The 18028-nt window shown below is 40.1% G+C and overlaps 1 protein-coding gene across 4 annotated transcripts in view; it reads left to right on the top strand.

Moving 5' to 3' along the window:
• Window positions 1–18028, top strand: part of MICU1 (mitochondrial calcium uptake 1) — a 170132-nt gene that overhangs the window by 91815 nt on the left and 60289 nt on the right. For all 4 annotated transcript variants that reach the window (XM_075610785.1, XM_075610784.1, XM_075610783.1 and 1 more), the window contains 3 exons: window positions 801–915; window positions 8270–8352; window positions 16033–16230. In XM_075610785.1, the coding sequence (XP_075466900.1) occupies window positions 801–915; window positions 8270–8352; window positions 16033–16230 (396 nt within the window). The remainder of the gene's footprint in view (window positions 1–800; window positions 916–8269; window positions 8353–16032; window positions 16231–18028) is intronic.

Raw genomic sequence — 18028 nt, 5'->3', positions numbered from 1 at the left:
GCCCACTGAATCATCTGCAAAATGTATCAAACAGGCCACTTGTAAAAGGGATATGACTTACGTAGGCTAAGTCCCCGCTAGTGCTGAGCACGCAGCGCTTGCGGCAGGTTATTACATATATAGATATATGTAAGTCACCGCTCACACGGTGCGCGCGGCGCTCTTGCACACACGCTCAGCCGCAATCGGCGCTTGGGTAAACAAAAACTATACTTGCGCGCTCAACTACCCGCAATGCCCCCCCCCCCCCCTCGCCTGCGCGTGCGTACAAGCAGGAAACCCGGCGCTCATGCTTGGAGCGCTCTCCAAGCATGAGGGTGCTCAGCGCCAGCGGGGTCTTAGCCTAACCCAGGGGTGGCTAACTCCAGTCCTCAAGGGCCACCTACAGGTCAGATTTTCAGGATATCCCTGTTTCAGCATAGGTGGATCAATCAATGACTTGCCCACCTGTGCTGAAGCAGGGATATCCTTAAAACCTGACCTGCGGGTGGCCCTTAAGGACTAGAGTTGCCCACCCCTTGACTAAACATACTGGTTTGATATAGCACTTATTCCTAACCCTTAGTAGAATTTCCTGTTTTGACCAATGTTGCCTGTAATTTTCCTATACAGTAATGATGTTTGAGACCAGTACTCCATTATAGTAAAGGACGTTTTTATTAAAGGTTTCACATTACACATCTGAGAGGTTTAAAAACTAAAAGAGTCCACTTATCGAAAGGCAACAGATGAAAACATTAAATTTCAAGCTCGGCGTGCATGTTTAATACAATTTGTTCTTTCCATTTCATGGCTCACAGAAAATTTCGCAAGAAAGGGAGAAGTTTGCAGACGAGGACAGCATTTTCTACACCCTGGGCGAATGTGGGCTGATCTCTTTCTCGGATTATATTTTCCTCACCACAGTCCTTTCCAGTGAGTATACTTCATCAATGCATTCCTTTTACTACTGAGGGGTCAACTCCAGTCTTCAAGGGCCACCAACAGGTCAGGTTTTCAGGATATCCCTGCTTCAGCTCAGGTGGCTCAATCAGTGGATCACTGTGCTGACGCAGGAATATCCTGAAAACCTGACCTATTGGTGGCCCTTGAGGACTGGAGTTTGCCACCCCTGCACTACGGTTATATTGACTCATTAGGAGAAGGTGGTTAACCTTTTAACTGGGTTATTCTGTATAAAGTGCAGTCCCAATAACCAATGAACAGTCTTAAGTATAATATGTGATGAGTGCATTTAAAGAGAAAAAAAAAGTTGGAAATAAATACATATTTAAACATATTTTTTAAACGGCATTTATGAATAGTATGTGATCTTGTTTTCTCCACCTTGGTGGTCAGAGAATCAGGTTTATTAACCCTCCATGCTTGTCGATTAACCAATTGGAAAGAAAGAACAAGGGAAGAGTGAGAGAGGGCAGAGATACAAGCAGTAAAATCCACCTCAACCCACAGTAATGTTTACCAGTACTGTCCAGAAAACTTACAGAAGTAATATTTAAAAACAAGTTTCTCCCAATATTTCAATGTAGTCCTTGGTGGGACGACACCTTTAAAACATACCAGACTGACACAAACTGTTTATATGTATACCGCAGATTCTGGAGTCGATGATCGCTGAATAACTTCATGCGAGATCATCAGTAATATGGAAAACATTGGTCCTAGTAATTACTGATTGGTCATAAGCAGGACCTGAAACATAACATCTTCACTGAAATAAAATCTGATTTATTACCCAGAAACTCAGGGTAATATTCAGTGTTATCATAGTAATGGTTCATATGAAATGCAGTTGTACTGTTCAGTAATGTATCTGAACATACATTACTGATGTAGCAGACCTTATTGCACCTGTTAAGGTAGGTGTGTTATTTAGGGCTATTGAAAACCATGGTTAAGGAAATAACACTTTATTTTGTGGGTTAACTCCCGTTAACAGGAGTAATGTCCGCTACACCTGTAGGTTACAAAACTGTAACAGTGCTACATAGAGACACTCGCTTTAATGCTCCAAAATAAAGGTAATGGGGGTTCTGTTTTTGTTTTGTATATACGCGGTGTGATGACTTAATAAGCCTCAGGAATTTCTTTGTAAAGACAGATGGGTCCCCCAATATTTTACCTAAACCAGTGCCTGTTTTGCATTCATTATGTGGGAAGAAGAATATAGTAACCAATTAATATGTGGTTGTCAGGTGGACACCACTAGGTCCTTATCTCCCCTGTATTTTCTATATGGATCCAGCTATTAAACACTCTGGACATTTATTGAGTTTCAAAACAAAAAAGAAAATGGAGCATCCATGTGTTTCTGAGCACCATTCACCACTCATCTTTCCCCCAAATATGTGTCATTTACCCTATTGTCATCCAGTGGTTAAATTACAGACAAGGATTCTGGGTAATGAGATGCAAATAAGCACATTGCACGTGTCCTTTAAAAAAAAAAAAAAATTCAATATATAGATATTTATTTATTTTGTATCTTCAATTCACATTAAAGCTGAAGTTCAGTCTTTTTTTTTTTTTAATTAATTTTTTTACTTCAATAGTTTCATGTGTGCAATCTCTAATTACCTAAAGAACTGTATAGCTGCAGGTCAATTCGTTCTCCATGTATTGATTGGCAAAATTTGGTGACATCATGGGATCTGGGACAGTGAAGGGATCTGGTTTTTTTCTGCTTCTGTCAGTCAGTGAGAGCTCATGAATATTCATGAGCACTCCTGCACTGACATGTGCTAGAGGGAGGGCAGGGCTGACAAAGGGGTGTGCCAGGGCTTGTGACAGGACATGAAGGGGCAGTGCCTTAGCAAATGGCTGTTAAAATAGAATACAAGAAAATTGGCCTTTCAAAGTTGTTGTTTTTTGAAACAGAAAATGCTAAAAGTATTTTTTCTGACTACAGAACTGATTTATTAAAAAAAACACACATGCAGGATATTTACTGAACTGCAGCTTTAAGCATTGGTTCGCCTCCTCTTTTATTACACAGCCTGTACAGCAGAGTGGTGTACAGAAGGAAACCTCAAAAAATGCTGCTTTTGCCTTCTGGACATGAACAATTGTGAATCTTAAAATGAAAACTAAGAAAAAAAATCCTGTGCCTAGCAGTTGTTCTGTATTTAGTAAGCACTTGCTGGATTCAGACACAGACCTGCGAGGAGCTGTAATGGAACTTTTCACAAGCATTAGCTCAGTCCTGACCTGCTCCAACCCTGTTTGATTCTCTGACTTCAGCTGGGCACTGGCTGTTAGTAGTGCAGCCTCTGTGCAAAGCTGTATTCTTCTTCCAGAGATGAGAATCTGCACAGTGGCAGACCGGCTGAAGCCCAGCCAAGTGCTTTTATAGACGGCTACTAAACATATCCAGCTAATGCCCTGAACACTGAAGGGTGATCTGCAGGTTTCTAAGCAAGAAAATGCAGCATCAGACTAACAATGAGTTTGCTTAAACAGCATTCAGGTAATTTTCCCAATCATATAATCCTAAAGACCAAAAATCTGAGTTGTTTGAGTATGTATTTTACACCTTCAAAAAGCAGTCAAAGATGCCATTTAAAAAAAAAATTATTATTATTATTTATTTCCCCTTTAATATGTGTATCAATAAAATCCACACAATGATGCGTAATTGGCTAAGTTGCCGATCGATCCATTCTCCTGTGACCGATCAGTGAAGATATGGCTTGCGGGCTCACTAAATGGCTGTCAGTGCAGCATAAGAGGACCAAAGATGCAAAGCTTTGTGGGGAAGATCATGTGACCAAGCAGTCACTAGATACAATTGGTGCACTGCTAGAGAGAGGGCAGGGCTCAAAAAGGGGTGTGGCAGAGCCTGTTTCAGAAGAGGAAGGGATGTGACTTTGTAAATGGTGGCTTAAGAAACAAAAAAGCTTGTTATATTATAATACATAAAAAATGACATTCAAGAGGGGTGGTTTTTTTTTTTTTTTTAAATGCTACAATTTTTTTTATAGCAAAGAACTGATTTATTTAAAAAAACCAAAAAAAAACACGTAGGATATTACTTGGTCTGCAGCTTTAAGGCAATTTCAGAGTAAAACGGAAGACCACGTTATCAAAGATCTCTGCTGCAATTTTGCAACATATGCACCAGATTGTGAGCTGAGGAGCATCACTAAGGGAATTTATGAGGAGTTACATGGTGTACATATTTTTATTAACACAATAGTGTTCCAGAAAGCGATGCAGAAGGTTAAAATGTCATTTCTCTGCAGTAATACGTAGACTCAGATATGTGGTTTTGGTTTTTCTTTTAGAAAGGAGAACTATACATGGAGATTCAGACAAGTTAAAACTTGCCATTTATTAAGGAAGGCTTTATAATATAGAATTAAAAAAAATCGTGACCTTGATGTATATGCCTTTATTCACTCTTCCCCCCCCCCAGAACTCTGCCTCTTCGGTCCTCTACTGATCATTGTGTGGATTTTATAGATGCACATATTAAAGGGGGAGGAGAGGGAACCGTGGACTGCTGCTGTAATACATAGGTGTTTACTCACTTGAGCCGTGATCGTGATCTGACATTAATGGGAGTTTAATGAATAACTCCCGTAGGCCCTATCTTCCTTAAACATAACTAATGTATCTGTTATCGGTGTCCAGGTCATGTAAATTCCCCTTGATCATTGCCATTACTGTAAAAGACCCTTTACTTTGCTGAGGATGAAATCTCCTTTCCTTTAATCCCAATGGATGGCCTCCTTGGTACTGGTTAAATGTTCTCATGCAAGTTTTTGGCCCTTAGTTACATAGTTACATAGTAGATGAGGTTGAAAAAAGACGTACGTCCATCAAGTTCAACCTATGCTAAATTTAGATAACAGATACTTTATCCTATATCTATGCTTATTGATCCAGAGGAAGGCAAACAAAACCCCAGTGACATATCATCCAATGATATCTCATAAGGGGGAACATAAATTCCTTCCCGACTCCAAAAATTGGCAATCGGATTACTCCCTGGATCAACATCCTTACCATGTATACTTATTTGGTATATCCCTGTATACCGTTCCCATCTAAAAAGATGTCCAACTTTTTTTGAACAAATCTATTGTATCTGCCATCACAGTCTCCATGGGTAATGAGTTCCACATTTTAACTGCCCTTACTGTAAAGAACCCTTTCCTTTGTTGCTGGTGAAATCTCCTTTCCTCCAACCTAAAGGGATGCCCCCGAGTCCTTTGTACTGCCCTTGGGATGAATAATTCTTTTGAAAGCTCCTTGTACTGTCCCCGTATATATTTTGTAATCATATCCACTTTAGATGCTTTTTTCCCCCAAAGAAAACAATCCCATTTACAAATAATTTCCCCGAGTGTAGAGCACCATGCATATACTGTACTTGCTGATGTCTCTTATACTGTATGTACTATTGTATCTGAATCTGCCGTGCAAATGGCAATTACAAAACTTTGCTTCTAATATTTTATCTGAAATAGAGCAGTGTTCTTAACCTTTAGAATGCCACGGTCCGACTGCACCAGCGTGCATATTTTTATTAACACAATAGTGTTCCAGAAAGCGATGCAGAAGGTTAAAATGTAGTTTTGGCACTTCTGGGTCATGTGATCACTCACGCAGCAATAACATGACCTGGCTAGGTCCCGGAAACCGTGGGGGAACTCCACATCCATCTCCATCAGGCTCAGCCTGATCACCCCCTAGAAAACAAGCAAGTACCTATGCCTCTGGCATACCATGGCCCATGCGGTACTTGGTCAGGACACTGTAAGAGTTAAACTGGCAAAAGACGTTCCTCTTATGCAGTAGCATTCTAGAGAAGGACTTTAGCTTCTAGGCTGTGGATTTCTAAGTACCTGTTTGATTTTCATTTTGTTTCTGACTGGAAATACTCTCAGAGTTATGATTTGAAAGAAGTATTAACACCCCAAGCTTTTACTGTCCTAGGCTAGAGCTGTAATATATAAAATCAAGATTTCTTTAGCTATTCTGTTCATATTAAAGAAAATAGAACAAAAGTAAAAAATCAGTGCTGCAGGGTAAGCGGTGAATAGGATTGAATAAAGATTGATTTGTGGAGTCGGTGAGATGATTTGCTGATCTTCATTATAGTGACACTGGAGTGTATATATACAATGGAGATCTCATATGAATAAATCAGTCCATGCTCAAATGTGGAGTACAGCTAGATGCAAGGGGTATATCTTGGGATACTTGAGCCAAAACCTGCCGGTATGGCTGGTTCTCTGGTTCTCCTCACCACTCACAAGCTGTACCTGTAAATAAGGATCATTTTCAATCCTGATCCCACAAATCATAAGAAGGATAAATAAAAAACCCACTAGGGTAAGTACTCACAACTTGCAGAATGTTCTTACTCCGTTGACGTGCTTCCAGCTGATCAATATCAAAGGGTGACTCAAAAAAATGGAGAAAAAAGCAGTGAACTGTGAAATAATGATGGGGCGAAGCACAAATATATGTTAAAAGCAATTTATTTGAATGGGTGATATCATGGGGTATGGTACAAATGACTGTGACGCGTTTCACGGTACACAGAGCTTTGTCAAAGAGTGAATAACCTCTTGGCGTCTCGCCTGTTTTTAAATAGAGATCCTCACTGGAAATAACACGGAGCGTCTGCGGGGGAACCGAGGACTACATGTGTTGATGGACCCAAATAGACATAGATGGATATCTATATCTATCAATCTCTACTTGGATCATCCAGGGTTAAGCTCTCCTTATATATTTCTATTTAATATAGTCCGACATCCCAATAACATTTAGAATTCTGTATTGACTCTTTAATCATTTATATGTAGAAGAATTAAGTCTAGGATGGGCAATTGTTTTTATCCTTTTTGTATCATCATGTAACGCTCACAAATTGCTTGTCAGGTTACACACTATGTATTCATGTTATTCTGACACCTGCCCGAGGGGAGCTACTGTGTATGTCTTGCGGATTGTCACCTGCTGAACTAGTTGTCGGTTCTGCCGCTGACACTCCGTCACATGCGCCGTGTCACTTTTGGGGCAGACCTCTCTTTAAACAGGCGAGACGCCAAAAGGACATTCACTCTTTGACAAAGCGCTGTGTAGAGCGAAACGCGTCAGTAATTTTTGCCATACCCCATGATGTCACCCATTCAAATAAATTGCTTTTTAAACATATTTTTCTGCTTCGCCGCCATCATTATTTTGCAGTCCATCACTTCTTTCTCCATTTTAAAAAAATCATTCTGTTCATATTAAATTGCTGTTTTGGAATAGGAATCTTGGCTCATTCTACTGATCAACATTTGAATGCCTGAAAATGCCTCCGGAATAGACCCAAGTAGTTCTAAAAATTTGCAAACAAATGCGGTTTGTTCAGTCAATTGAATTTTTGTCCTAATAGATATAAATTGGAAGCTAACAAACTATTGATATGTATTTATAATATATGTATATTGTATAATACATTGATGTACAAGTTTGTCTTGGCTCAATATAAAAGGAAGTACATGGTTTAATTGCATTTAGGCATTTGACTCGGTCTTCACGTTCCATCTTGTACACTTAAAGGTGCAGTGCCTGGTCAGTTTGCACAAATCCACATTTTGAGAACAATTCAACAATATTAATTATATACCGTATATACATGTATTCATACTTAAAGCAAACCTTGGGCTGCTTTGTTTTCTTTATATATTAATGATGATCTTTTCATCAGGGTCTCTGCATGGGGGTGTTGCGCTCATCTATTGTGTTTACGCCATCTCTGGCCTACTCTGTCCCCATTGCATTGCCAATAAACATGGGGAAGGAGAGCGGGCTTTGCCTGCGCAGACGTTTGCTCAGCCCATAATATTACATAAAAGGGAGAAGCCAGAGGAAACCCAACCCACCTCCATGTTGCAACTTAACTTTAAAACATTATTTAAAACACTTATAAGACTTCTATGCTTGTTTGTTTTTTTAAATTTTTTTTTTTACAAAAGACAAAATGTTCATCTGAATTACTATTTTTAATTTATATATAGCGCCAGCCAATGTACATCATGCTTTAGACATATTTTACACGACCTACCATACGCAATTGCTTTTTAATATTTGTGTATAATGTTTATAGCCGATTAGCCACTGTTTTAAGGTCTGTTATCTGTGCCATTATTCTATTCTTTCAGGACTTTTTTTTTGTAACAAGTACAGTAAAATTTCCTACTTTTCTGCATGTCACCGTTAATACATTCATGATATATATATATTTTTTTTTTCGTGTGCCCTACAGCGCCTCAAAGGAATTTTGAAATTGCTTTCAAGATGTTTGACCTGAATGGAGACGGCGAAGTTGATATGGAAGAGTTTGAGCAGGTGAGTGTTGCTTGTTTATGTTTGCAAGGGCATTCAAAAATGATCTACCCATTTCATGCACGTTAAGTAAGCCTGGGAAACATCAGACTTTCCGAACGGCAGATATCCGCATTCTGGGTGTGGACATGCAAGTGATCACGCTAAGGCCCATTTATATTATGAGGGTCTATTCAATCTGAACCCTTCTTACATGAAGACATCTTACAGCTTATTCGAGTGAATGGTCCATAAGGGTTTTCTGATACGGGAAGATGTCGTAGGGAATAGCACTACATGGGCTCAAATTGACTAAGTGTCACCTTTTCTTTCCTAACTTCTTGGCATGTCACTAAAGTTTGTGGCCTTAATCAGCTTGTACAACCAAGGTGTATAGACCTAACGGTTCATTTGCAGTCCGCAAACCATAAAGTTGTGGCTTTGTCTGCGTTACGATGCTGGAAACAGAATGCAAATCGCATATCAAAAGTTTTTAGTGTTGACATTTTTGTGTTACCACAAGACTGTTCCCAATTGAACTAAAACTCTGGCTGTAGAGTGGATGTATGTGAAAATGAAGCCATAATGTAATTTTCTTTCAATGTACATATTTCATATTTTTATTTTAATGTAGAATTATCATTTTTGGACCTATTTATTTGACTGTTGGAGATGCTGACTTCTACTTCAACTCTTAATAACTAGCATTGGAATCTCTGCATCTTCCCCGATTTTAGGCGTGAACGCCCAACATACGCATTGAGTTGCATATTCATTGCTAATTGTTTTTGTGCGTTTGTGCCTGGAAAAGTTCTTAAACCATACCTTGAATTCTGAACAGTGAACAAAAAAAATGAGAACAGGAATTCCTCCCAAAGGGGAAGATAACGGCGGTGCACTGCGTGCCAACGAGTGCTTAATGCGTTTCGGATGCAGGACGGATGCTGGATCACTATTCCAAAACAAATCATTTAATGAATGTGAAGCAACATAAGACTAGAACAAGTAATCTTAGGAGGAACTCTGCCACATTTCGTGCAATCTCTGCACTTTGTCAAAGAAAACTCTTTGACTCTTTGACAAAGTGCAGAGATAGCGCGAAATGCGGCAGAGTTCCTCCTAAGATTACTTGTTCTAGTCTTATGTTGCTTCACGTTCATTAAATGATTCTTTTGGAATAGTGATCCAGCATCCGTTTTTTCTTCCTGCATCCTAAATGCATGAAGCACTCGTTATCTTCCCCTTCGGGAGGAATTCCTGTTCTGATCTACACATCGGGCTGAGAGCATGCTGTTTCCAAGAGCTGTATCTAACTAAGGTCATGAGTACTAAATATATCGAACTTTACCTCAATTTTTGGTCTAGCTCTAAGGGTTATTGTATTGTATTGTTTCAGGGGTCAGGTTCCCTTCTCATACGGGTTTCCTTGACATCCCATACGTTTCAAATATCTTTACATACCCTCAGGTATGGGCTCTAATGATCTTTATTCAGCTGTACTCATGTTTATTGACCTGGATAAACCAACATTCATGGAGGATATGATATTTGAAGACATCAGTATATAGTGATTTATACTAATCCGGATGTTTTTTGCATAACCTAGAGCATTGGTGTAGGAGATGGTTCTCCGTTTTTGTTCGAAAAACAAAATGGTAGGGAAATATTGGACATGGCTAATTGCCTTCACCTTACTGAAACTCTGGTATATGATGTGAAAAGGATGTACTATTTAAAGCTGAGAACAGAACCATGTGACAAGCCTGTGCAATTTCTAGTTCATCCCCTCATTATATTTTCACTTTGTGTCCGTTCCTTCCTGAATATTTGTTACCATATAACAGGAATGACATTTTGTTAAAAGTAGATGTGCTGTGTGTTTTGACCCTATAGGTAAGGCTTTTTATGACTTGAATTACACTGTTGCACCGTGGTATACACCAGAGAAGAATTATTTGGACTACTGATGAGCTGAGAGAGGTCATTTTCCCAATTAAAGAAACATTTCTTCAAATCAGATCAAAACAGTTGTGTTAAGTATTTTTGATCTTGCTCCATTTCTTTCCTTTCCTTCTTGTTTTCCCCTCTTAAAACTGTATACACATGGATCTACCTTTGGATTTTATTTTAGCCTAATTTGATCATCCTTATACAGAGCTGCTTAAGTTGGCTGACCATTTCACCCACTCCTGGTTGTTTCCGGACTACTGCCCCTAGTCAGTATGCCATGAAGATGTCTTACCCCGTGATGGGGGAAGAGTTTACTCCCATTCAAATAAATGGGCATAAAATGTACTCCATCACAGGGAAAACTGTTTCCCAGCAGATTGAATCTAAACATCTGTACCTTTTTATGCTGCAGCTCCTGTGGCATCTCTTCTAAACTGTTTTATTTAGTCGATTGGTATTTTCTGTAGCAATCATAGGGGCCTATGCAGAGAGCAGCGCTATTTCGAAAATCGCCATTTTTTGGAGAAAATCGCGCAGAAAGCAGCAGAAAATGGCGAGTTCCGAAAAACGCGCCAATTTTTCTTTTCTAGTTATAAAACTCGCCTCGCGGCTGGCGAGAACCTCAATCTCGCCAGTTTTAAAAATATCCGTATGCAGAGAGGCGCGAACGGCATCTAGCGGCTGTTCGCGCCAATAAAATGGCGCGATTGTCTCAGTTTTAACTCGCCAGAAAAAACTGCCGCTCGCGGCCATTGCAAAGGGAAAAAAAAAGCCGCGAATTTGTTTTAACACATTTCTGAAGCGCGCATCTCGCCAATTTAAACTCGCCCCACGCATCCATGTTAAACATAGCAGAATTCGCACTTTTCTGCATATGGAGATTAAAACTCTCCAAAAAAGCTACTTTTTAATAAATTCGCCAATTTTAAAATTCGCTGCTCTCTGCATAGGCCCCATAATGTTTACCTTGTTAACTGGTTAATTAAAAGTGCTGCTACTCTCATTCCACTAATTGATGTTTAGCCATTCTCTCCTTTTGGTTTGTAGTTTCCTGCCATTTAAGTTTGTTGCCATTTTTGACGACTTTCATTGGACCAACGTTTTGGTTCTTTGTGGGTCAGATTTTTTTACAAGCTCTGCAACACATCTTTATCTAAGAAGGCGTTGACTCTGTAAACAATGATAGTTTAAATATGGAGAACCAGGTTCCATTCCTGGTGTTGGCGCTTTGTGACCTTGAGCAACATTGTTCCTCAGTCACCAAAAACATAGATTGTAAGCTCATCTGGGCAGGCACTGTGTGTAACAATTCCTATGTGCTGCGTACTATGCGCTATACTGTAACTGTGAAGTGCTTTGAGTCCCATTGGGAGAAAAGCACTATATGAAATAAAGTTATTAAAACATCCTGATGATCAATCGCCATATGAGAGGTGTTATAGCTCTTCTATCACCACCTTATGCTCCACCATTGTTGGAGTAAATACTATTCCTTTCCTTATTCCCCAACTAGACTAATATTACCCCTCCTGCCGAGCTTTACCGCGGTCCTCTCTTCCGTCTCTGGACTTCTATTCACTCATACATGCGGGCACTACTAAATACATATACCTATGCATGTGGGTATACATGCGGGCACTACTAAATACATATACCTATGCATGTGGGTATACATGCGGGCACTACTAAATACATATACCTATGCATGTGGGTATACATGCGGGCACTACTAAATACATATACCTATGCATGTGGGTATACATGCGGGCACTACTAAATACATATACCTATGCATGTGGGTATACATGCGGGCACTACTAAATACATACACCTATGCATGTGGGTATACATGCGGGCACTACTAAATACATACACCTATGCATGTGGGTATACATTCGGGCACTACTAAATACATACACCTATGCATGTGGGTATACATGCGGGCACTACTAAATACATACACCTATGCATGTGGGTATACATGCGGGCACTACTAAATACATATACCTATGCATGTGGGTATACATGCGGGCACTACTAAATACATACACCTATGCATGTGGGTATACATGCGGGCACTACTAAATACATACACCTATGCATGTGGGTATACATTCGGGCACTACTAAATACATACACCTATGCATGTGGGTATACATGCGGGCACTACTAAATACATACACCTATGCATGTGGGCATACATGCGGGCACTACTAAATACATGCACCTATGCATGTGGCTATACATGCGGGCACTACTAAATACATGCACCTATGCATGTGGCTATACATGCGGGCACTACTAAATACATACACTTATGCATGTGGGTATACATGCGGGCACTACTAAATACATACACTTATGCATGTGGGTATACATGCGGGCACTACTAAATACATACACCTATGCATGTGGGTATACATGCGGGCACTACTAAATACATACACCTATGCATGTGGCTATACATGCGGGCACTACTAAATACATACACCTATGCATGTGGGTATACATGCGGGCACTACTTAATACATACACCTATGCATGTGGGTATACATGCGGGCACTACTAAATACATACACCTATGCATGTGGGTATACATGCGGGCACTACTAAATACATACACCTATGCATGTGGGTATACATTCGGGCACTACTAAATACATACACCTATGCATGTGGGTATACATGCGGGCACTACTAAATATATACACCTATGCATGTGGCTATACATGCGGGCACTACTAAATACATACACCTATGCATGTGGGTATACATTCGGGCACTACTAAATACATACACCTATGCATGTGGGTATACATGCGTCACTACTAAATACATACACCTATGCATGTGGGTATACATGCGGGCACTACTAAATACATACACCTATGCATCCTCACAGGGCTGCTGACAGGGTGGAGAGCCGGGACAAGGAATATATTGGCAAGTGCACGCATCATAGGAAACAAAGTTGTATCTTGCCCAGACCCAAGGATCAGAGCAAAAATAGAAGCCACACATCGCAGGTAAGTGTAACAAAATAGTGTATTGTACACCAAAAAACATTTCGGTCCTTACAGCAGGACCTTCATTACCACCCTGGATTTGTGAACAATACACTATTTTGATACTTACCTGCGATGTGCCTCTTTTTTTTTGCTATGATCCATGGGTCTGTTTAGTGTGTGTGTGTGTGTGTGTGTGTGTGTGTGTGTGTGTGTGTGTATATATATATATAAACCCCCACCCCCACATACCCTCGAGGGCCCCCAACAGGTAAGGTTTTAAGGATATCCCTGCTTCAGCACAGGTGGCTCAATCAGTGGCTCATTCTTAAACTGTGCCACCAGTGCTGAAGCAGGCATGTCCTGAAAACTTGACCTGTTGGTGGCCCTTAAGGACTGGAATTGGCGACTTCTGCACTCTGTCTTACATTGGTCCTAAGTGGGACTTCAACGTTTATTCCAAAGACGATATTAACCCTTGGGACCCTTTAGATTTTCCATGACTGTCCTGACGGCTGGCACTATAGGGCACTTATGACATTTTGGGGAAGGTAACGTAATTATTGCTCATTTTGTAGGGGGAGCGTAAAGCGTCACTGGTGGCCAGTCACAACCACATGACGGCTACCCAAAGCCGCCGGCTTTTCAGGCAGTGTAAGGGTTAACAATAGGTGGAGGCAGAAGCAGAGGAAGTTTAATGCAAATACCGCTGAAGATAATACAAGCGACAAATATGGCATGAATATGTTTGCTAAAAAGCATGAGGATCAAATGAAGCACACTGCGGGGTACTGATTCATTGTGTCCTTAATGGTGTATGCGTTTTCCACTCATTTTGGTTCTGCTCCAAACAACTGAAAGTCGGAGCACCAAATTTAATTGGGAGGGGAAAAAAAGCTTAATTTCCATGCAACCTTCCTCTAATTGCTAAATAATGCTAACCCCTATTGACTTGATTAACAGGGTAGGTGAGTGTGTTTGTAAGAAAAGAAGGCAATTAGTTTGGTAAAATAAGACAAGAGAAGAGAGGAAAAACACGCAGCATGCACAAGAAATCCATTAGCCGTTTGAAAGGCCCCTAATTACTGTGTATTTACCCATGTAGGTATCTGCACAGAAATGTCTTACTTTTATTAGTATGCACCAGGAACTGTGATGCTTGGAGTTAGTGGGAAGAAGAATAACCCTGTGGACAAGGGCGAGATATTCCTAGCAACCACTCCACGTGACATTGCACAAGTCCCGTTCTCAAGGCCCCCAAAATCAAAGCGGGAATATTTGGATGTTGTAATAGGTTTTTGGGATATTCTACTCTGCCTGATGAATATTTGGTCTTGCCTAATTACACAATAATTAGACTTTTTTGTATAGCAGTCCCATAATGTATTAAGGAAATAAGGGTCATTAATTCCTTTTTTTATATGCGTCGCCTCGATTTGAGTCGGTTATAGGTTAGTAATACAAAATGTATTTGTAGACATAATGATTTCCCCCTTCTGCTTTTGACATTAACGGGTCTGTTGCTACGATTGTCTGTTTTGATCATTGATGGCCCGACATGCTATTTTAGTTCAAAGCAGGATTTTTTTTATTATTATTAAATAGAGGTGGTCCTGTGACTACAGTATCTTACACGGTTTGTGAAGCCAATGAAGTGCCTGACTCCATTAAAGTATTAATGGTACTGTAGTTATGTATCCCCTTCTTTAAAGAAAATGAGAGCGATACTGAACACTGAATCAACAGTTAATATTGAAATCTTTAGATCAGCGGCGGCCACCTGTGCTGAAGCAGGGAAACCCTGAAAACCCGACCTGGTCATCCCTGTTACTTGTATGTGAGGGATCAGTACCGTGTCTCCTCTGCAGTATAAGTAGAATGCTCTTTTAAAGGTGCAGTCCCATTTCATGATATATTGTGAAATACTTAGTAGGCTCAATCTGATTTGTTGTGTGTGTGTGTGTGTGTGTGTGTGTGTGTGTGTGTGTGTGTGTGTGTGTGTGTGTATATATATATATATATTTTACAAAACCAAATACTGCATGAAGAAGGGGATTGGGGTGGGGGAAATAAAAGGAGGGTGATACAGAAGTAAAAAAAGGTTTAAAAAAAAACCCCTAAGGCGAAGGGATTCGAGTGGCAAAGGAAACCACTGGATTAAAGCGGCAATCCAAGCTAGTGATTTATTTAATTATTTATATATCTATCTATATCACCGCCGGAAGAAGAGATCAGTGTATCTCGGAAGCTCGCTCAAATAAAAGCATTTAGTTAGCCACAGAACGGTATCGTCTATTAATTTTTGATTATTAAGCTTGGCTAACACGGTACAGATATACGATATATGCATGTATGTACATATGTGTGTGTGTGTGTGTGTGTGTGTGTGTGTGTGTATATATATATGTGTGTGTGTGTGTGTGTGTGTATATATATATGTGTGTGTGTGTGTGTGTGTGTGTGTGTGTGTGTGTGTGTATATATATATATATATATATATATATATATATATATATATATATATACACACACACACACACACACACACACACACACACACACACACACACACATGCTACTACCATTTAGTTTACTCCTAGGTCCTAGGAGTGATTGCCCTTTAAATTGGGAATTGGTCAGCATGATTGACCCTCTATTTTACCTGTTGTTTTTACCTGCTGTCTACACTAAAATCTCTGCGCCAGGTGTTTTCGTGTGATTCACGGCATCTGTATTTCTGTTTGTGTAGGTTCAGAGTATCATTCGGTCTCAGACTAGCATGGGCATGCGTCACAGAGACCGCTCCACCACCGGGAACACTTTGAAGACTGGATTCAGCTCGGCTCTGACCACTTACTTTTTCGGAGCTGATCTGAAAGGGAAGCTAACGATCAAGAACTTCTTGGAGTTTCAGCGTAAGCTCCAGCATGATGTACTGAAGCTAGAGGTCAGTGTTTTTAGCACTAATCCAAAAATGTATAATACATTCAGTATTATTTCCATACTCTGTACTGACAGGTAACGCATTCCTGGAGAATTTACAAGCCAATTGAATCGATAAAAAAATGTGGACCGAAAATGGGCAAAATAAATAAATAAGGGAGCCGTAACTTAGACGTAATTTCTCATTTCAATATGCATCTGTTTTTTACCATATACAGTGTAAATAGATTTTGGGGGTTCAAAGGTCAGCTTCAATGAACCCATTTAAAGGGTTAATTTTGCATGCTCTGTGAAAATGCTGAGACAAGGATTCACACAGTGCAAAATGAAACTTATTTTCTCGGTGTTTGTGGGAGTATTCTGGAGTTAGATAGTGATGGTCCGGAACACTGACAGCGGATATACGACCTTCAATAATTAATATATGCTTGATCGCTCCTTGCTAACAAGCCTAAAATGGAAAGGGTAATGCAGGAGTGCGCAGATTGAGGGGCGAGCTTGGTATTTTAAAATGCCTCAGGAATAAATATGTTGGGACTGCACGAAACCTGTGTCGGGATCTGTATTTTCATACAACAGGGATCCTATGGTATTCAAAGAACAAAAGAAACACCTCCATATATTTTCATATAGCATGGGTGGCTAATGCCAGTCCTCTATGGGCCACCAGCAGATCAGGTTTTAAGGATATCCCAGCTTCAGCACAGGTGGCTCAGTCATTGATTGAGCCACCTGTGCTGAAGCAGGACTATCCTTAAAACTTGAGCTGTTGGTGGCCTTTGACTGGAGTTGGCCACTTCTAATGTACAATATATCAAATATTTGGGCTCAATTTCCTAATCAGTATTCTGCCTTAAAACACCTTCCCGGTGCTGGAAGACCCCTCACAACCCATTGACTTAAATTCAGCTCAGCAAATCAATTGGCCCTCACAACTGAATCCTATAGGCAGAACCTGGAGCGAAGACTGATGGTAAGTTTGATTCCCAGCCAGAACTCCCTGTAGATGCATGGATCTGAGGTAGTTGGTTATTGGTGATAGTTCCCCGTCACAGCTCACAATTTCAAAAATGACTCACAGTAAAACATTATTTTTTTTTTTTTAACATACAGTACAGTATATAGGAAGCATGGGGTTACTGGTGCTTAATTGTGATGATTTCAGCTCCGGGAACCCACTGATTTCCAAAACACCTACCGGAGATGGTGCCCGCTTTACTTCATGGAGGTTTAAATCTCTCATCACGCAGCTAATAGTCATCTGTCGCAACTTCCTATCTAAACCTCCATTTTGTTTCTCCTGGAAAGAGGGGAACCTTCCCTGGGAAATATCTCCGGGACCAGGGGAACTTAATGTGGCTCAGCTCTGGGGAAACTCTGTGGTTTCCCACACATGTAAAGGATGAAAACAATTAGGGGGTTGAATGGGTGCAAAAACAGAGAAGGAGGAGCTCCTCCTTTAAAGTCTCTACTTTAAAATAAAGATTGGGAAAGTTATAAATTATAATTATAAAGAAGCCAGATATATCAATAGCACAAGTATAGAAGATTTTCTAAATACTTAATGTATCTATTACATCCGCGATACAGCATTTGTTAAGCTGTGACTGCTTACTATCTGAGTGTGAGAATGACTTGTTAGAGCACTTGTCAGGATATGAGCAGATGGGACATCACCGTTTATTTGGTGCAGTACATTCAATTGAAAAAAGCTCCCGATTGTGAGATTTATTACCTTCCCAGCACATCGAGATATTATCTAGAAAGCCATTGATTTGAAAAGTACTATAAATGTAGTTTCA

The sequence above is a fragment of the Ascaphus truei genome, chromosome 8 (genome assembly GCF_040206685.1).
Source record: "Ascaphus truei isolate aAscTru1 chromosome 8, aAscTru1.hap1, whole genome shotgun sequence".
Taxonomy (NCBI): Eukaryota; Metazoa; Chordata; class Amphibia; order Anura; family Ascaphidae; genus Ascaphus; species Ascaphus truei.
This window is presented reverse-complemented; position numbering and strand designations above follow the sequence as displayed.